Raw genomic sequence first — 22,628 nt, forward strand, 5'->3', positions numbered from 1 at the left:
CTTATTTAATCTGATGTGAGACTTTTAAGTATGCTTGTGAGACCTTCATAATCATGTCATATATACTTTATAATGCTTAATGATATCACCAGCAGTGTGTCTAGTGTGTAATAAATTATATTAATTGTATGAACTATATTAATTGTTGTGATAAACCCCCTGATATGAAGAGCCTGATATACATTGATGAATATGCTCTGTAGTCCACAGCATTCATGGCGTAAGTAAATATTCAATATTCAAGAATATGTCAGGAATTCTTTATGAAGAAAGAGTTAACGTACATTGCATACCCACAAACACACACACACACACACACACACACACAGTCCTCTGAAAGTTGTAGGATCACTGGGCATGTTTAATTCAAACAGACTCACGCCAAACAGAGAGACGGTAAAGTGACGTGCCGTGAATCTCATTCCCGTGCCGTGCTCTGCTGCGCTCCTGCCATATGTGCAGCTGTGCTGCCGTGTGTGCTGTGATGACACTGACACCAAGCAAAACTGACTTGCCACTTTGTGTCTTGTATAAGCCAGGCCCGAGGTCCCAACCGCAGCTACCACAAATGTGTGTTGCCTGGAGCTGCACAGATCCATCTCCATGAAGAACCATAGATGTAAGATGTACAGTAGGTAAGATAGCTTACTGTACCAATTGGCTAGGAGCAGAATGGTCAAGTGCAATACTGGGAACTATTATAGGCAAATACCCTAAACTACAATATAGAATAAATGGGGTTAATCAGCAAACTTCAATAGATTTAATTTTTTTATTGGTTGTAATTTGGAGGAAAAATGTGCAGATAAGAAAAAGTAGAACAAATGGGCATAAGAATTTGTCACACGCCGCTTGAAAACCACAATGTGGCTGTTCTTAGATCACTGGGAGACCACTGAATAGCTCAGGGCCATATACACTGAAAGCTATATCTCTATATGTTCTTCACTTCACTATGTTTTAGCTCAGGGCCATATACACTGAAAGCTATATCTCTATATGTTCTTCACTTCACTATGTTTTAGCTCAGGGCCATATACACTGAAAGCTATATCTCTATATGTTCTTCACTTCACTATGTTTTAGCTCAGGGCCATATACACTGAAAGCTATATCTCTATATGTTCTTCACTTCACTATGTTTTAGCTCAGGGCCATATACACTGAAAGCTATATCTCTATATGTTCTTCACTTCACTATGTTTTAGCTCAGGGCCATATACACTGAAAGCTATATCTCTATATGTTCTTCACTTCACTATGTTTTAGCTCAGGGCCATATACACTGAAAGCTATATCTCTATATGTTCTTCACTTCACTATGTTTTAGCTCAGGGCCATATACACTGAAAGCTATATCTCTATATGTTCTTCACTTCACTATGTTTTAGCTCAGGGCCATATACACTGAAAGCTATATCTCTATATGTTCTTCACTTCACTATGTTTTAGCTCAGGGCCATATACACTGAAAGCTATATCTCTATATGTTCTTCGCTTCACTATGTTTTAAGGATGGATAACAAATGGGAGTCAGTGGATGTGAGAGTTCTACTGGGTCATATTCTGTCATGTATATATTCAGAGTATAGCCCATGGACAACCAGGAGCAGAAGTCAAGTCTGAATTTTATAGTCAAATCTGAATTTAATTGACTGGAATGATGTGTTTGCTTTTATTTGCTCTTGACAAAACTCTGGCTGCAGCATTTTGTGCAAGTTAAAGATGTTCTATGGATTTCTGGGAAGGCAAAAGAGCGTTGCATTAGTCTAATCTGCTGAAAGCATGCAAGGGTTTTTCAGTTTCATTTTAAGAAAGAATGGGTCTGGCAATATTTTTAAGATAATAAAAAGCAGTTTTTCTCTGTGTGACATGAGGCTATAGTGAATCATATTACAGTAAATTATGGGCAGGAGAGGAAAAGTATATAAAATTACTACAATTCCTATTAATAGGGTCTGATTTTATAAGTCCCAGCCATGTAAACAGATAAGTAAATTCAGCGGGGGAACCATCATGGCTGCTCTTGGTAAAAGGAATTGGACTTGGGGAACATCATTTACTCCAATGCAGAGCAGTGCGTGTGCGTGTGCATGGCGAATGTTATAAAGAAGATTAGCGGATAGCATCTTTGAACCCTGTATACGAGGATATACACCGTTCCCTTGCGGAGGATGTCCCCAAAAGAAATTGAAATTGTCACCACTACCACCACTTTACCTCTAACATGTCTAACAACAGAGTCACCAAGCATAAGTGTTATTGGGCACGAGGGTCCAGAGTTTGGCTGAGAGGTAAATGGAGGCATGTATCTGGTATAGACACTCAATGTCACTAGACTGGGAAAGGATGTATGCCGAGTAAATGGGTAATGAGAGAGGTAGTCCTAAAGAGCGATCAGGCTAACAGGCAGACTGGTTCAGAGTGGCACTTACATGCTGGAATGATATAGCTCAGTATGCAAATATTGAAAAGCAGAAGCAGAAATCAAGGAAATGTGGAGGTGGAGCAAAACACTTACCAGCACAGGCCCAGACCTGGGCCCGCTGAGTTGGTCAGGTACTGGTAAGTTAGCTCTGCTTCTCAGACAGCTGTTCGGCCATGAAAAAGCCAAAAAATATGCCAAAGGTAGAGGTGGTAAATTTGGTACACAAAATCTTATTATAAAAAATAACTGCCCTTAGGTTAGGATGATGACTGAAATGACAGCCATTCATCTCAAATGAATATGTACCGTACATGGGAAAAACTAGCAAATTATTGGCACTTTCATATATTCTAAAATATTGTTTCAAAAATTAATCTCTGTGAAATACATGTATTATTACATTTTCCAAAAAGTCCACATATTTGCAATATATTGCTGTACATCCCATTTAGCTAGACAAAATATGCTTAAATTAAGGGTAGAGGCCCATTAATAGGTTCCTGTTGATGGGAATATGCTAAATAAAATAACGAACAGCTAGCTCCTGATCATTTTTTCCTTGCTGCTTCTTTCAGCAGTCATTGACATTTACCAAATACTGAAGCCTGAAGAACCATCAGGAACCACCATGGGCCACTTTCTTTTTCCCATCTGCTGGTGAATGTTATTCTTCAATAGGTCTTCAAACATGTTCGTATACCAAACATATCAGTGAGCCTTTTATCCTTCCCCTCTAATCAGAGGCTGATTTTGACCTGAAACGCTGTGAGTGGAATCTCTGGCCAGTCGGTTGCAATGATTATTTAATTCATTATCAGGTAGAAAACCAAACCAGCAGTACTACTCGGCCTCAAGGGCCAGTATACTGATTGTACAGCAATAAATTCATTCAGTCATTCCACAACAGTGTGCATGGGGGAGATCTCCAAGCACTCAGTTTCATCTCCAAAAGGCAAATACAATGGTCTTTAATTCTTAAAATGGCAACTAGTAGTGATGGGAGAGTGAGGTTTTGTCAACCCCATAATGGAAGATGCCACAAAAAACTGACTGGTCACGAATCAATATTTGCCCCTTTTTTGAATGGTATGATGTGTGAATGTGCCATAATTGGCCGCTGATTTTTTATTTTTTATTTTTATTACTTTCACCAGCATTATTCAGAAAGTTATGTAGAAGTATGTGTTACTTCATGCACACAAGTGCAAAACATTATCCTGAAGGGGCAACGTGTTCTTGTTCATCTGTAATACAGAATCATATGGTGTATGACAATAGTATTCACACAAACCCATACAATGAACACTGGTATAATGAGCCATATTGTACTCTCACAACTCGCAATGGGTGTTTTTTCTTTGTCTAATGTCTCCCTATGTGCCATTTGGACAAGACTACGATAATTTGTGGACAAATCAGGGATAGACTGTCACTGCCGAGTCACTGCTTCTCATGCACATAGTGGACAACCAGACTTTGACATGTTCCTACTGCGCAGTCTCTGGCTCTAATTTGTACCCACAAACTGCACTTCCCGAGCTTCAAAATGCTTTACACCAAGCCTGGAGAGTCAATGGGTGATGTCACAGTGACTTTGTCCATATTTTTATACAGTTTATCATTTCATCCTTTTTTCCTTTGCAGTCCGAGAAGCGAGGTTAGTGTGAAATGCGCTCTATGTTCAGTGTATTCATAAAAGCTGGCAATGTCAATGTACCATTGAAATGTTTAATCGCCTGTCTCACAAGTTATACATGTTTTTTATCTGTGTTTCATGTGACATGTTACATGGCTATCTATTGACAAGCTAGCTGCAGGCTGTCGATAGGTTAGTCTGCTAAGTCTTTGTAATCTGGTCCACGTGGGTGTTTTCTGTGCCATTCATGCTGCAGCTCTTTCTCCTTTGCACTCTAAAGAGCTAGGCGGAGAAGTTGCTTATGTTTTTGAAGTCATCACCGGTTACACTGGCTGCTAATGGCATTACGTTCAGGTTCAAGTCACTAACTGCATCAGTGCCTTCAGTACAGTTCCGTGTCACGTGAACAAATGGCTCCTTTAGTTCACTTTCGTTCACTGGATCTCTTATTCACGGACTCAGAGGATTCATTTGCCTGATGTGTATGACAGCCTGATAGGCAACATAAAGACTGTGGTTCATTTTTACCTTTTCAATTGGCTTTTTAGTAGTCTGTTGGCCCTCCCACAAATGCCAGACTGACACTAAGATACTGGCTTCTGCTTAAGTGACTAAAATCATTCATTTTTCTTGGGCAGTCAGGAGATAGGAGGAGCAGCCAATGGAGATGCAAGTCTCAGCAAATGGGAGGAGGGTAAAAAAAACACCCTGCCACTGTCAAGAATACTGAAGCAATAACAGAAGAACTAAATATGAATAAATAAAAAGAAAATATTGGTACTAGCTCTGCAGCAATGGTTTTAGACATTGAAACACATTGAAATTAGGTAGCCCCCCTCTTGTTTGTGAATTACTCAGCTGGTTCCTACAGGTTGTGGATTGATTTGTTTGTTCATGGACAAGTCATTGACAGACATGTTACTCTAGTTCCCTTCATTTCTTGGATACACTGGTTTGTTCTTTTCTTTTCTTGCTCATTTGGAGGCATGTACATTCAGTGAGTCCTCACCAATGATCTTTTGAATAAACACAGCCCGCCTTCTCAAAGATGTCTTAACTGTTTCTATTGGCTCTCATTAGAAATATTCAAACAGAACCTGCTCAGGCACCCACTAGGATACATAGGTGAAGAGAGTAAGAAGATGAAAATGAACAAATAATTTCATAATGATGCTGTTTGTTCTCCTAAAACATTTGTTCAAAAAAGATCATATCATCCATGATCACTACTAGTCATGAAGTTATTGGTAGAATGCTGCTTTTCTGCGTCTCAGTCTGTTGCTCTTAACAGTCCATACTCTGGCTTTATTTATGAATTTACTGAATTTCTTTCTCACTTAGCATTACGTTGCGACAAAACTGTTGTGACTGTAACCTTTACTTCCATCCAGATGACTCCTTTGCATATGCATTTTGGAATGTATTGCTTTTATGCAAAATGTTATTGACCTGACACATTATCATCTAGATATGGGCTTAAGTTTTAGTATTGATGTTAGTTCACCCCCATATTCTTCCTGACAATTCTTTAAAATTCCACTTCAATTATAATTGACCCACCCTGTAAAGACTAAATCTATACAGCATATGGGGTTTATTATTACTTCCTCTACCATTACATACTTTGTTGATGGGCTGCCAGAATACTTTGGTTTTGATGCCTCATCTATCTCCATATTGACAAATGAATTAGCAGATGGATTACTCACTGTTCTGTGTACAACACTTGACACTTGAGTTCCTCCAATAAAAAAGTTACTGAGAAGTGGCTTGCTACTTGGTATACTAACCAAATTTGGGCTCTTAAACATTGACAAATCTTATGTAAATTGCAAACATTTGATTTGGCCGGGTGAAAAAGCCATATGCTTAAGTGTACTATTTCCAAAGATAGGTCATCTTAACTTTCCAACCATATAAATGAGCATGAGAATAATTCTCTAGGAGATTTTTCTAGGAGCAGCAACTATCCCTCAAATTCCATTTTCATGCACCAGTAATGACTTACATTTTTAGTGACATTAGCTTCTATCCCAGACAGTGACAATAGTATTGACACTGATGAATTGTTTTCTAGATACACTCATAGTAATGAGACAGCCAAGGTTCTATTAAGGTACTGATCTTACTGTGTATTTGTACTGAAGATACTGTCTTTGATAGAATTGTCCACCATGTTCTCCTACATAACCTAGAAAAACCAGTCTGTCATGTCTGTTCTCTTCCCTGGACTCTGCCCCTTTCTCCCATCCCAAATTCACAGACCGATTCAGCTCCGGCCATCTCCATCGCCCATGCCCTGATGCAAGCTGGAATCTTTGATTCGTTGCCTCACCCCACTTTATCTGCATATTAATATACATTCCTGTAGGATATGTAGTGTTTAGATTTTTAAATAAGGGGTTCTAGCATGCAATATTACTTGGTTCAGTATTCAGAGTGCTGAACATTTTAACATTGACTGTTGGAACCGCTGGATTCAGAAAAGAAACATATTCTTAATTAATCCTTGCTTGTCTGACATTCCTTAGCTGGAACTTTCTATTTTATCAGCTAGTTCTTACTTCAGGCTGTAATCTGTCCAATCACTGTATTTATTTGCTCCTATAGATTTCCTATAGATATTACCATTTACCTAATCTTTAATTATTGATACCTGGCCAGTCAGCAGAGGGCTTCCGCTTTAAGTCCGAGGTCATTGCAAGATTTCTTCCCACCAGGGAGATATTTCTTGCCATTGTTTGTATTCCCTCTGAGGAAAATTTTAACCGGCTACATATTTCATATTTCCTGTTTCTGCTATTCAAATAAAATCAACTGAAATGACATTTCTCTGGTTGGCCAATCACATAAATTTCCCACAGAGCCACATGGGGCATAGCTGTGCTCTTTTAGAGTCATTTAAATTCATTCTTACATTTTAACAGAGCACATATTGTCCCTATTGTCCCTATAAAGACTGACAGGATTGATTTACCACATTAGCGTTGATTTAACTCTTTATTTAAGGAATTGTTCTGTATGCAGTATCTTATACAGTATCTTTGAGCAGGCCCTCAGTCCTTCATTTGAATGCATTTAACCTGGAATATGTATCCTATGGAGATTGAATATAGTGCAATGTATTATAATTGCTTTTATAAATGTATTTCCTATCAACGCATTTCTAAAAAATAGACTGCAATATTTCAAAATGGCAATGATTCCAAAATCTTTTGAAGTGTTGAAATACAAAGGTACTTCTTGACTTTGATTGTTTTTGAAAGTATATTCCATTCCATTTCTGCTTTTGTTTTTAAAATGTGAATAATTTTTTTAGGCCTCATAGGCAGTGTTGGGAGTACTTTAACAACATATAGTTACCTACATTTAGTTACATGTAGCTAAACTAGTAGCTTAATTACATTTTGCAGCAGTGTGCTGGTAGTTCCACTGCATTCAAGTCTGTGTAGTGGTTGTAGTATTTAATGACTTTTTTTGTCACTTTGAGGTTCAGTTAGCTACAGGAACTTTTGACTTTTTTTTCCAAACCCCAAATTCCACCTCCTCTCTCTCTTTTCCATCTAATCCCAATTGGTGAGAAGCACCCAACTCCAGCATAGATGTCAATAATCAATTGCCACACATTGCTGGTTCTGCCCATGTGCAAAAAGAAGGCATATGTTTAAGGAGCATGATAATGACTTTTTTTTTTTCATTTTTGATTTAGATTTCTTCATTTTTTTTTTTTTTTGTAATTGTAGTTTTGTAAGTTACATTTCTCTTTAGGACAGCATTGCATCTACTTTCAGTGTGAAGTAATTGCTAGTTCATACAAGCACACTTTCAGAGTAGTTTTATTTCAACATGGTTCATAGGTAGCACATAGATCTACTGTGAAGAATCAAAGGGAAATAAATTGAATAAATTCAACCACTTGTTAAGAGTTTTATTGCTTTGACTTTCTCTATTTTACCAGATGCATATTTAGAGCATTGGACAGTGCAGTATTCATGATTCATGAAACAGTATAGCCAGTACACCAGATGAGTTAAATAGGGATAGTTCATAGCATTCATCAATTTAATTTAGAATACAATAAATAACTTTGTAATATTTTGTAATTCAAAAGGGCAGTTTCTGGGGAAACAGATAGGTATTAACTTTCCTGATATAATTTCTTAGGTTTATCACAATCAAATGTTATAATCTTTAAAATAATATTTAAGATAAATGTGAGGTTACAATATTTGTGTATTTTTTTTAAAACAGGAGTCAAATCAGCTTCCTCTTACAGTCTATTACAGTATATTAGTTGTGTTAGTTATGGTAATGCAAAGTACACAATATGGAAAACAGCCATATTAAGATTTAGCCTTTTGGCAAATATTTGACTCTTACATAGACAAATTGGTCAACGCTGCTTACAGAGAATGCGGCAGGGCGTATGCTAACATCCCTTTCAGTATTTTTTTATGGCACCTTTTTTAAAATGCAAAATAAATTTGTTATTTCACCTTCAAAACATTCTTATTTTAAAAAATATTGTTCTGTATCAACAGTAATTTACAAATTGTATTTGCAACACTTAAAAGGGAGACATAACCTCATCAGTGGCTTTTCATGGCAAATGTAAACAAACATACCATAGGGAATAAAAAGCCTCCATCCTCCAAAACAGACGGAAGCAGTGGATTCCAGGGTGGAGCAGACCACCATGTATTATTCCCTTGTTTCAGTTCTTTGTTTTTCACATCACTTTGCGATGTTTGGTTGCTTCGCTGTACTGTAGGTGCACTTGGAATGCGGTAAAGAGCTTGGACTTGAGCCGTTCTCAGAATCTCACGGAGCTGCATGTTAAGTGTTCTGTAATGGCACAGTCTCCTTTCTCCCCATTGTCACAGAGACTGTGGCAAGCCCTGCAGCAGAACACAGAGTCTCTTTGATCCCAAGACGGGATGCCTTTAGGTGTTCCAACCTAGCCCAATGTGAGTGGCCAGCAGGTAGCACATGCCTATTGTGCAAGTCATGAGCATCATGGGGAATCCCAGCCTGCAACAGAAAAGACAATGGAAACAATATCAGGAGCCGCCACACGTTACCCCTAAAACTGCTTCTCAAGCAGTTGCTCCAGGCAGAAGTGCATACATTTCAAGGTAATTTGAGACAAAAGTACAGATGTTTTGTCATGACCTTATCTTGATGGAAAAAAATGCGTAAATGTACATTATATATCCATCTGTAGCCAGCCAGAATAATTCTGAACTTTCAGTTGACAGGATTTTGTGTGGTCTTCAAAATATTACATATTAGATCTGTTTCTGCATAAAATGTCACATATGGAAGTATGGAGTGTGTGTTTTGTCGACTCAATCTATACCAGAATACATGTGCTTAAACCAGGGCTGTCCAATCTTATACAAAAAGAGCTAGTGTGGGTGCAGGTTTTTGTTTTAGCCCAGCACTATGTCACCTGATTCAACTAATTAACTAATCATGGCCTTCAATCCAGACCTTGATAAGTCTAATCAGGTGTCTTAATGCTAGGCTAAAACAAAAGGTTCCATGCTGGCCCTTTTTGGATAAGATTGGACACCCCTGGTTTAAATATTTTCTCAGTATAAATTCCCTTCCTTCTTTGTGAAGAGTGGCTTATGGGTGAATGTGTCGATGGATTTGACATGTACTTCACGTTTGCTTCCAGTGACTGATAATCTAGACATCTCCTCCCTCCAATGACAAAACCTGTCAGGACGTGTCATTTGTCTGCTATGTTCGAGACACCGTTGTCTACAGTGTGGACCGGTGGGGTTTAACATGGGGAAGAGCTCAATTCCCCCAGACACTTCTGCAAACAGAGCAACTCAAACAGCATTATCCGTACATTATAGCAGCTTCCCTGTGCCGCCACCTTTTAAGCAGCTTTTCCAGTCTTTTCTGCATACGTCGTGTGTGAATGTGGACCAGTCCCTGAGTCTGACGTGAAATGCCTTTATCTGCTCCATTATAAAATATTCATAATCCTCCCAAAAGCATTACAAGTGTAATCATAACTGTGGAGTCCCTTAATCTCAGAATTCTATCACTCCACATGAGATGTCTTCTGAACCGATTAACCTATTGCCGTTTCTCTCTCTGTCTCACTTATTCATGCACGCTCTCTCTCTCTCACTCTTTCTCTCTCTCTAAGTAGTGTGTGTGTGTGTGTCTCAATTGAGGATTATATTCTGTCACATTTCCATCAGAAAGAAGGCAGCATAAGTCCTCTCTACTATGTCCCTTTGATACACTAAAGCGTAGCTGCCTGAAATATTTCCATAAAGATTTTTTTCACACTTTCATGACCCCATTTTGAACTGTTAATTGTGCCTGTTGAGTCACCCACACCTGTGCCAGGAGCGCTATAAATGAAGTGTGTGTGTTTCTACAATGCATTAACCCACAAACCAGTGACTATTTACCACACTACAAGCCAGACACAAAACAACCAGAGGGTTATCACTGAACTACCCTGGTCAGAGAAAGCCAACCATCATGTCTCAGAGCTGCAGATTCCTGTATTTAATTCCAATTAGCCATTAATCACAAACGTGGAAAAAGTGGAGCTTCCAGAGGCCACCTGCTAGCTGGAGAAGGTTTTGTTATTATGTTAACATTGACCAGCGGTGTCCACTAATCAGCTTTAAATTAAAGCGATATCTATGGTCGACGTACACTAGAAGACGTCAAATGAAAATGATCACATCACAAACACAAGATCTTAAGTGCCTCAAATGAGAAACACTGTTTGAAAATGCTGTGATAGCACACATTAATTTACAGAGCAGGCAAAGACTGTGAACCTTGCTTTTTCTTCAGTCCTTCCACAGCCATTTGCGGCACGTTCACATGCCAGATTTCTGAGAGCTTCCTGCAGAGCAAAACGCTCAGTTTCTGAATACATTTCACTCTGACAGAGAAAATTTCTATCCCCGTTGGAGTCTCCGTTAGAGTTTAATTGACACTAATCAATTTTCTGTGCGCCAACCCTTATCTTGAAGAGAAGCTGGAGGTGTGTGATACTACCTCTTTCAGAGAAAGGCCAGAATGGGTCCCCTTCACCTGATGTGTGATTGTGGGTCAGGTTCATCTGTGCCATGTTTGTGTGAATAAAGATCTGACCCCCTGCTTTCTTAGCAGGTAAACGCTTATCGGACCGCCACCGATGCCAGCTGTCAGCTCCCCGGCATTTAAGCAAATCGGCACTACAGCGGTCCACTAGTGGCAGGACAATTCTCCAGCATTTTTTATAATTTTTTTCTTAGCTGATCCTCATCGCAATTGCATTGGCTCAACTGTCGGCTAGCAGACTACCGTAGCGTAGACATGCGAAACTGGCGGGTGGACAGCTGCGCTATTGATGGGCTGCTAGTCGCTTAATGCTCGCTTGCTGACTGGGTTGATGAACAGGAACTGAAATTACTGATTATACCCTCTCCCACAATGGGGACAAAAAATTCAAACGCGAACACACATACACATACGCACACACACACACACACAAACGCATATATACACACACAGAGATACACACAGAGCTGCGTACACACCCATCCAGTTTTCTTGTGCACTATTGCTCATACTGGGTGATTTATGAAGTAGAATAATGGATTAATCTGAGCCTGAGAAATCTGCCAGATAACTGACACAGCTACCTCTCAGCATAAAAAATGATTGCCTTCCCTTATGAAACAGATTAAACTGTAATGTATTGAAATTAAATATATTTTCAGGATATTGTGATACTTCACAATTTATGGACAAACTTGAAAATGATTTCAGCTTTCAGAAAATGCTATACACATTTAAAAAATGTGTTGCTGTTAATTGTATTTAAAAACTATACGATCTGGAAACAGACATCTACAATTCTAAATTCTCAAACTTCACAGACTGATTAGAATAACAAATTATTCTAATATGAGTCAATAATCCAGTGAGCTTACTCTGTAATTACTCTGAGCTTGTTTAATGTCAGAAATGTTTGGTGGAATGTGATATATCATATACACCAGTGTCCCAGTTACCTCTAGTAAAGGACCAAACCCTCACAACCCAGAAAAGGCCTAAGCAATCCGCTCAATCCCCCTTGTTTTATTGTATGATTATCTTAACTATGCACCCTCAGGAGTCAAATTTCTTTGCAGTATGAAAAGGAGAAACAAAATGCACTGCACTGGTCTAAACCACAGCAAGCAAGGCAGAATCAGTCAAGTGACACTTATTAGAAGTAATTACATGCAGTTTTGGAAAGTGGCCGAAAGGTCAGGGAAGTGGAATAATTTTGGGGTTGTTTAAAGGCCAAAGGTTGAGAGAAGCATTGCTGATGTGCTGCTGAAAGTATCATGACCATTCACCTCCTATGGGAATTCAGCACATGTCAACTGTATAAAAACATATATAATTTTCATGTAAAATTGCAATATTTCACCAATATATAATGAAAAGTATTCTTAAAGCCACTTTAAAAACACATCACGAGTCTATTGGCGACACATAAATAAACCAGCCAGTATTCACAAATAATTGCTTTTCCAGGTGCATAATGATGAGATAAGGCCTGTGGAACTGCGACAGTTAATGGGGTTTGTCTGTGGCATTTACAGTTATGCACAATTCCTTTTATCTTTATGCACATAATTCTGATCAGTGTGCTACTTGGCAAGCGCTATTTTGAGTCATTCCAGGGTTGAATGGGAGAGGGCTTAAAATAGACCCGTTCGTAAACCCTGTAGGACAAAAATCAATCACTGAGATCCAGGGGACAAAGCAAAAAGCGTTACAGAGAAACGATTAATCTCAACATGCTGCCAAGTGGAAGCACACTAAATTCTGCACCATGACAGTGATTTTGGGGATCCATCTGCTGCCGCTTGGCCACCAAACAATTGCTGCCACTTGCCATGTCATCTCCCCATCAGCTCCCGTCGTTTTCAAAAAGAGAACTCCAGATGGTTTGTCATTTGGATATCTACCTTCTTCCTGTAAATCATTGTGACAGGTCTTTTTCTGAAAACACATGGCAGTATTTTAAACTAGAATTCCTCTTAGGAAGAGGGAAATAATGATGTACAAGAGAACCACCCACACGCATGAAATGTGAAAAATACAATCACCATTCAGTTCCCCAAATTGCTTAGTAATGTATAGTTAATGAAACAGGATACGCAGCAATCGTCAGTTCATTAAATGCACAAGGTAATGAACAGACAATGAGACATTTTTATGTACGGTATGTTGTGTCTATATATATACACTTAGTTATTAAGGCAATAAAATACAATAGCGCTCCAAGAGTGAAGAGTACTAGTTGTTACCCATAATGCAATGCACACGCATACATCCCGGCAGATAGAATTTCTGCGAATGAATTACTGTTTACAGGTTATTTTCATTGGGTCAATTATGTCATTTTATAAATTCGTAAAAATATAAATGTGAAGGATGTTTTCCAAAGCAAGCTCATCCAAAGAGAATCACCTGGCCTTGAGTGAGGAGGAGAAGAAGTAGGCCACTTAAAAGTGTCGAGACTGCTGTGGAAAATTATAACAGCTAATAATGTTGATTTCAGATGTTTCATTTCCGGGGAAATGGGACAGTTTAGCTTCAATCCTGGTGAATCAGTGCTGAATCAGAACTTTTGAACCCCCATTCAGGTATGACCTACTGAGAAGCCCCATCCTCTTCAGGCTTTGAGAAAACCCTGCATGAAAGATGCACCCAAGAGCATCTTTCTGCAAAACAAATCCACATAAAAATCAGCGTTCATGATATGCTGTTTGGAGTTTAATGTGTGTGTATGTGTGTGTGAGAGAGAGAGAGAGAGTGCTTGCCTGTGTGTGTGTGTGTGTGTGTGTGTGTGTGTGTGTGTACGTGCACATGTGTGTGTGTCAGTGTATATGTGCATTCCCTTCCCTTCTCCAGCCAAATTATTTTAAAAATTAAGTGTGAAATCTTTTCCGCTAGGTTTTAATTTACATAATGGAAGACCATGCTCCATGGTATTAATCCGAGCATAACAGCCAAGGCAGTGAATAATTTAATTATTAAAATTAATTAAATACTATCAATGACAACGTGAGAGGAAGTTTGGAGGGGTGGCAAAAGAAAAAAATAACTGATGTGGAATGGTCATCTGACCGTCTGTTTGTGAAGGTCACGCTTATGGAGAAAAATGTCCACCCTGAAGAAAAGACAACCAATCAGGGTTGCCTTCACCCCAAAACTCCCAACAAAGACATCAAAATGGCCCCCTGTGTGTGTCATTCAAAGAGGGAAAAAGGAAAATGTCACATCCACACTAACAATAGGTTGTGTCCCACTCACTTGAAAGTGGAGACCTGGCTGGGAACCCCACTGTTCAGCTGCTCAGAGGTATAAAGACTTGACCTCTCCATATAATGGGCAGTCTCTGCTTTAACAGCCTACACGCAGCATGTGGAGTGAGATCCTGCTGGTTCATTCACTCAGCTCTACAGCATGCAAAGTTTTAACATTCAAAAACATCAGTCAAAAATAGCTTCAGTATATTTCTCCTCGGTCTGGAAGGTAGGAAATCTGACTGGTGGGGAAGCCTGAATTTTGATGTATTCAAATGAGCTTTTTTTTCACTGAAGAAACTCTGCACAACTTCTTGACCTTTATCGTGCCAGTGTGTGCTCAGCCATTTAACACGTATTGTCACCGCCCTCTGCTAACATGTTCACACACGCTCACACGCACTCACACACACAAACACACACTCACACACACACACGTAAAAACACGCACACAATACTCACAACTATACATGTCACGCACATGCAGTCACACTAAGTTATGTATGTGCACAACACACACACGCATGTGCATTTACAAATGCGCGCACACAACCAGACTTGTGAATTTCTTTATCGGATGTTCTCTAGGTAGCAGAGAGAGCCCTTCCGTGGAGACTCTGTAGTCTGTGTAATATCTCCCCCCAAAGCAATCCAGATAAAATCCAAATTGCATGACATCTGGAAAAATGTATAGGTCTCACAAACCAAAGTAATGCAATCTTAAAATTAAATCAATGCTGTTAAAATCTCATTGCATGCTGCCCGTAATAAATTTCAGTTAAACCGACAAAGCTGCTGGGAAATAATATTTTTCAAGGGGGCCAACACAGACGTGAATACTGCCATAGTTCCGGCTCATTACCGCAGCATAACAGTTAGCACACATAAAGCGTCAGTTTGATTCATAGTATTGTCTGTCTCCTGTGTGTCTGTTTTCACACACACATGACCACAGTTTCAACAACGCTCACATTTACACATGCACACAGTCCCATACAGACACACAAATACGAAGTCACACAAAAAACTAACTCAGGCCTACATGCACAAATAGAAATGCACTCACGCATGCACGCACACACAGAGTCGTACTTACGAGCACACATACACTCAGTGGCCACTTCATTAGGTACACCCGCATGTTCATGCAAATAGCCTGATGCTCCAAACAGCGAATCATTTGCCTGCGACTCAATATTTCACAAGGTAAGGGCCACACTATCAAATGAGTATGTTTATTGAGCAGGTGCTCACGATTGAAAGCCATAAATAGTACTATGGGCAATGAGTCTGCAGTGTGGGGAAGACTTGAGCAAAGGATTCACCATATCCCCCGGGTTCAGTGAACCCCCACTGGGCTCTGTAGTAGAAGGAGAGAGAGAAAGAGACAGGGAGAAAAATGAAGAGAGATACAGAGGGAGAGGGGCAGGAGAATGAATACAACGAGAATGAAAGAACAGCTGCAGTGGGCAAGAGGGTTTCTAATAGGGAATAAGTGGAAGGGGAGTGTTTGAGATGTGGTCCTCCTCCTGAACCTCAGCTATTCTTGCTTCAATTCACCAAGACTTTGGCAAAGGATTCACTGTAGCTCCTGGGCTCGGTGAACCCCAAAAGTCTTCATAAAGAAAGAGCGCTGACTGTGCTACTCAAAGATCTTGTAGATCTGTGTGGATGTAGAGCTGATAGGCTTGAGATGGCCAGCAACCCACTAGTTTGATCACTTTATCTGAGACGTCTCGACGGGAAGAGATAGTTACGGCATTAATGCGGAAAGAGTGGCCAGACAATAAGTTTGGGGAGATCACAGATATGGACAGAACCTCGCAAAGATGGGACAGAAATCCAAACCTCGTGGTGACATGTTATGAATAAAGGATCAGAGAGGAAGAACTTTGGGATCACAATTTGTTTGTAGTTAATTATAGATTTGTATGGATAAGAGTCTGAAGTATAAGATGGACGTGGGTTCACCACTTTAGACAGTTTTGCTACGTATAAGAAAGAAAGCCAGACTGACCGGAGGCTATGTTTGGATTGATGAGGCAGTATCACAAGAGGGGTTAAATTCGTCAGACCTCCATTGAAACCCCCAAAACCGGTAGACAGAGCAGAATCAGTGTAAAGCTGGATATCACCAGGGTTGGTTAAATGATCATTGTGGAAGCGTGAGATGCCGTTCCAGTTGGCGAGGATGTGCTGCCAAAGACGGCTTGCTGGAACTTTAAGGATGATCATTTTGAGGAGTGAGGAGCAAGAGAAGGTAGATGAGAAATTAAGGCTCGACTTTGTGGTAGGCTCCTGGGTCATCAGCAAAGTTCAGGTGACCCAGGAGAGAGAGCAGCTGTTGTATTAGTGCAATATGGAGTGACTGGAAGGGAAGCATTGTGCGTAATTTGGAAAGGAGGCTGGAAAAGGGGTGAGGAATACTGGCATCCCAGTGTCAGGAATGTGTACAGAAGGGAGCCGTTTGGGAGGGGGTGGTATGTTATGGGGGAAACCGGCATCCCAGTGCCGGCTGCATTAGCAGGAGGAGGCTGGGTGTAAGGTAGGAAAGCTGGCATTGTGGTGCCGCTAATATTTACTGGAGGGAACGGCTTAATACAAAAAAATACACTGAAACAAAAAAATTCAATATTCAGCTCTCATAAAGTACATTTTACATCGATAGAGTTCTTTTTGACCAGTTTGGACTCATACATTTTTGAATTAAGACACACACATACACACTCCCACATCCACATTCATGTATGCTCTATCCTCCAGGTGTTCTCAATCAGCACCCATTTTTAATTAAGGCAGATTTCCTCCCATCCAGTATGCACAAAATGATAATGAACAGCTGAGCTAAAAATAGATGTAAATTGGGTCCTTTTTGTCCACTATAATAGTCTCTTAATCACTGGCAGACACTAGCCGCCCCTGTTCCCTCCAATGTGGACACCACAGGTGAAAGACACCATCCCTGAAGCCAAATCTTCTCTCTCCCTCAACAGACAGCACTTCAGCTGTTACCAGCCCTGGGATTGGAATGCATTTGAGAGGTTTATAAATACTCCACGAGAACATTACTTTGCTTCTCCTTTTAACATCTGTGTAACAAGGATTATTGTGTATAAGCACAGTTTGTAAAACCTGAGAACAATCCCGCTGGTACAAAATCTACACGGACTACACATTTATTTAGACTGCACTTTCTATATAAGATAAACTGTATACTGTAATAAAATGAATTCCTTTGTATATATGAAGGCACTTCAAATATATATGAAATAGTTGCTAATGTATTACATTACATTCAGATGCATCAAAATTAGACCAAAGTGGCAATAACTTATATGTTTTGCTATTTATTTTAGTATATTTGATACAAATGGCAATACATTGCACAAGCAACAGTTTAATTACAAACTAAGTCAATCTTACAGTATATACTGATATCACTGGTATGTGGAAATGCTGAAAATATTATCAGAATAGGCTGACAAATCAAGAATACCAGTACATTGGGTCTCCATACACTAGAAAAAATAACATTTAAGTAAAGGTTTTGAGCTGACAAAAAATCCTGCTACGTCCAGCACACCCATCAGGCTAGTTTGTTGGAGAACATGGCAGAGGTCAACCCAGAAACCTAGATAGAGCCAGCCAATGGGCTGAGGGGGCCCAAATCTAGCTACCATGTGTGGCATGAAGGACAAAAGGCCTCTGAAAGGACTGCTTTAACAATGCACAACGACTGGAGGGTTCACCTTGCCAGAAAATCTCATCTCAACCAGCATGACTACTCTGCCATTTAATTATAGATGATTGAACTTCCTTCCATGGCCTGATATTATCTGGACCTTTTTGGTTTGACTTTAACTCTCAATATGTCCTAGGTGACAGGGGTCATGATTCAATCTAACTGCCATGCAGTTTGTCCGTAACTTTGAAAAACGCGCGAGTAATGTGAAAAACACAGTTTGATATGAGTTTTACAATAGTATTTGGAAACAGGATGCATATGTATTAAGGTATAGCCATAATTCCTGGCCTCCTGCACCATATCTAAATGCAGAAAGTGGCATTGATATTCACTTGAGTTCTGAAATCTTCCTATTTCAGAACTCAAGTGAATATCAATGCCACTTTCTGCATTTAGATGTGGTGCAGGAGGTCAGGCATTATGGCTATACCTTAATAAATGTATTAAGGTATGAAATGAAATGAAATGGTCTGTAATGAAAAGACACTTTTTATTAGTTATTCCCTTGCCTGTGTTTGAAAGAAGGAGAGTGTCCATGATTGTGTGGTGCATTACCTTTTAAAGATTGACTGCATGCCAAATGCAGAATGCACCTGCAGACTCCATTGTCTGAAACACATCCATGACTTGGAAGGCAATTTAGGAGAAAGGGTGTATTAATTATGCTGGGCTATGACAGCAAATCACAGGAGGAGGAAAAGTGAACAGGGGTTGAGGCATGGATGAATGGGATCCTTTAACTTGTGCAACCGAATGGATGTTCTTTTTAGTTAACACCACTTTGTTAAAGGCCTGCTTGTTTGTCTGGTAAACATTTGCCACAAAACCCTCAGCTTTCACAAGTTCTTTTGGAACTGAAGTGTTTTGTACTTTTTATGTGCTGATGGAATAAGGCTGAAATTACCTTAATTTTACTCTTGTGCCTTTGGAAAATGCATTATTTCATCCAGCTATAGAAATACATGGGGTCTATGCAACAATATGCAGTGCCCTCCAAAGGTATGGTAAGGATAGAGTGAAGTTAGTTATTTTTGCTTTATACTTAAGGCATTTGTATTTAAGATCAAAAGATGAATACGTTTTACCCACAGTCAGTTCTCTGGTCTCCATGATGGTGTATGCCTCTGACTCTAAATACAATTTCCACGGATGAAAACAAAGGCTAAAACAAGACTAGACACTCACTACTCTTCTGTGTGCACGTGAGCAACCATTAACACCTGTCATCTGTTCATTTTGCACAGCTGAAAATGGGGGTACAAAAACAGCTGTTTCTGCTAAATTTTAAAACGTGCATGTGCATACCATCAAATAAAAGCCGATTGTACTTTTGTCTTATATCCATCTTTTCATCTCAAATCAAACTACATAGCAAAAATTACATTTCACTCTACCATTACCATACTTTTGGAGGGCACTGTACGTTGCATAAGTTGTTGTAGATAAGGGATCTGTTATATGCCTATATGTAAATTATGGTGGAACAGAATACCCGACTGGCTTCAGTGTTCAGTTGATCTGAAGGATCAAAGACATCTTTGCATTAATGCCAAATGTGCAGACCCCTGTATATCAAGGAATATATACAGACGAGTGACAAATTACAGGAAAAACATGAATAAATGAGTGGAGAAACATAACAAATGCAGCTGTTGCACTGCATGACACAATTAAGCAATTAACATTCTATCATGTTCTGTGGCATGTATAAAAATGCTGAGCAGGCCCAGTTGACCTCGAATTTGGATAAAGATGGCAAGAGTAAAAGATCTAAGTGACTTTGAAAGAGGGTTCATTATTGGGGCACGGATGTCTGGAGCTTCAGTCATAAAGACTGCTCAACTGGCTAGTGTTTCAATACGAACAGTGACTAAAGTGACATCTGCATTTAAATCTATGGGAAAGACATCAATAAATAGGGTCTGAAATTGCGGTTGAAAGCGCATATTTGGTGATGCTCTTGCATTAGTGATATATATAAGGAAACACAGAAGAGCAGCTCTTCCTCAGGTGACTGAGAATGTAAATGCAGGACGTGATCAGACCGTGTCAGCGAGAACAGTCCGTCGAAAAACTACATAGAGAGGAATATTCCTTCTCTTCCAGGTCTCCTCCACAGGGTACAAGGGGTCAGTGAATGAGTATGAAAATTATGTGAATCATATGCTATGGCCTTCGCAGTCCCCAGATATCAAACCAGTTGAATACCTGTGGGAGATTTTGGACCACTGTGTTAGACAGTGCTCTCCACCACCATCAAAACACCAAATGTGGGAATATCTTTTCGAAGAATGGCATTCCATCCCTCCAGTAGAGTTCCATATATGAAGTCATATACTGTATAAAAAATCAAGCTGGAAACAGCATGTAGCAATAGCTCTTCCACAATTGCATTACAGCATCATGCCTTTTCTGCATTGCCTGTCAACACTGAAGGGCTTCAGTTAGGAAATCTGGAATAATACTGCTGCATGATCAGGCAAGGAAATGTGGCAAAGAGGTAATCCTTATTGTGAGAACTAGGGGATTGAGTAGGATGGCCTAGCAAACTATCAACATGTCCTGGAAGTACTTGCCTGACACGCCTGATTTCAGTAGAAACCAAACGATATAAGACTGGACCATCTGCCTTGTTCTTGAATCCACTGGCACAATTCTTGGATCAGTCATAAAACACTAAGGGCCATTTTTACTAAGCATGCCGCAAATTACCATCCATGCCGCAGAATTCTGCATCGCCGCATGTTTTCAATTTAGCGGGGTATTTACAAAGACTGGTTATGTAAATGAGCACAGCCGCAGCGAGTTCATTTAAATGTACTGCCAGTATTTAAGATGCATTTTGCGCATGGGTGAAAAGCAACATTGTTGTACCGCTCCATCACTGGTGAAGTCAGGTTTTGGACAGGTTGGACAGGTGTCAGGATCCATGAATACAATGGATAGGCACTGTCACCTTTTAAATATTAACAAGTCTCATTAGCAAAAAAAAAAAAAAAAAACAAAAAAAAAGAATAGCTTGAATACATCAACGTGTTTAATGTTAAATGTGTTGAGCTAATTTTGCATGCTGTGTTGACATCCTCATCTTTTGGATGCTGCAAGTGATTAAGAAACAGTTACCTGGTCACAGGCATTTACAATAAGCACACACCAGATTGGTCTGTATGGTCAGCTATTTGCTTTGTAAAAGCTCGCCAGGATGTTAAGAAGCAAACAAAAGCAGCTTTCCTCATCTATTTGGATGTTACCATCTCTCTAGTTACAAAGTTACTTGTGCGGCAATGCTTGCATACATTGGCGTACATCTTTTTCATGAATAAAGCCCCATGCTTCATAATCTAAGGATGTGGCTGGTCTCACATTACTATTGGAAATGTGTTTCCTTGATTAACTTCTGTACATGCAGGAAAAAACCTGCACATTACGGGGCGTTTTCATTTAATGTTAAAATTATTCCAAACCTCTGATGCAATTGTGCCAACTAGGTGATATGCATGTAACATCAGACTGCATGTACCTTGGTTTTAATTGTATCTGACATGATTAAGTCATGAATGTAAATGAAACAGCTAATGACCACTGACATGTCAAAGCTGTTTGAAGTAAAATTTCATAGGAGGCTAAATATGTTCTTAATAAAACAGCAAAATCTGAATACTGTGGCATTTTTGTCAACTCTCCCCTACTCTAATACATTTACGATGTTTCCTTTTACGATTGGCCACGCTGATCTTAAGCCGGAGAACACCTGCTTTTTTCAGACATTAAAAAACAGAAGCAATTACCTTTGCCACAACGGCCACCAGCCATGATAAATCACCTCTAGTAAGTAATGAGCATACATTTTCATTCTCCTCTCCCACACTCTAAAATACATATGAATTAACGCAAATACTCAATTTTTAGGGATACCACATTTCTTTCGTTTTACCAGCGCAAAAATCCGATGCAGCACCTTAGTAAATATGGAAAAACGCTATTTGTCTCGTTAGCGTTATAAAAGCCCCACAAATCCTTAGTAAATATGGCCCTAAAATACAAAATGGATAGAAGACATACTGGACATAGAATGCAGCTAAAAAAAAGTTAATTAACTAAAGGGTTATGAAATCATGTGTATTACAGTTTGAAGCCCACCCAGTTTTAGACACTCAGAGTCTCTATCTTTCGTTCTCAGTCAGCAAAAGTATATTTTTTAATGAAGGACTATGATTTCTGAGTATATGAAATTAGTTTACATACCTGTGTCTAACAAAGCAGAAAATGAAAAGCCTGCTGGCGAAACATGGCATGGCATTTTTCATTAGGGTTTCATTTGGTACATTTATGAAACATTGTAAAAGGGCCTTTTTTACTACCCCGGCAGTGGAACTTTAATTTGTCAAGTGCAGATTTATACTTTGGGATGTTACCTCATTACTCCGTAACCCGCTCGGTCTGAGTTGCAATTCCAACCACTTGGCTTGAAAGCTCCAACAG

At 39.5% G+C, this 22,628-nt stretch overlaps 1 protein-coding gene across 1 annotated transcript in view; it reads right to left on the reverse strand.

Annotated features, from left to right (window-relative positions):
* Nucleotides 1-7,977: 7,977 nt before the first annotated feature.
* Nucleotides 7,978-22,628, reverse strand: part of oca2 (oculocutaneous albinism II) — a 136,842-nt gene continuing 122,191 nt past the window's right edge. The window contains exon 25 of the mRNA XM_035408682.1: nt 7,978-9,095. Coding sequence (XP_035264573.1) covers nt 9,008-9,095 — 88 coding nt within the window. The 3' untranslated portion in view covers nt 7,978-9,007. The remainder of the gene's footprint in view (nt 9,096-22,628) is intronic.

The sequence above is a fragment of the Anguilla anguilla genome, chromosome 3 (genome assembly GCF_013347855.1).
Source record: "Anguilla anguilla isolate fAngAng1 chromosome 3, fAngAng1.pri, whole genome shotgun sequence".
NCBI classification, from domain to species: Eukaryota; Metazoa; Chordata; class Actinopteri; order Anguilliformes; family Anguillidae; genus Anguilla; species Anguilla anguilla.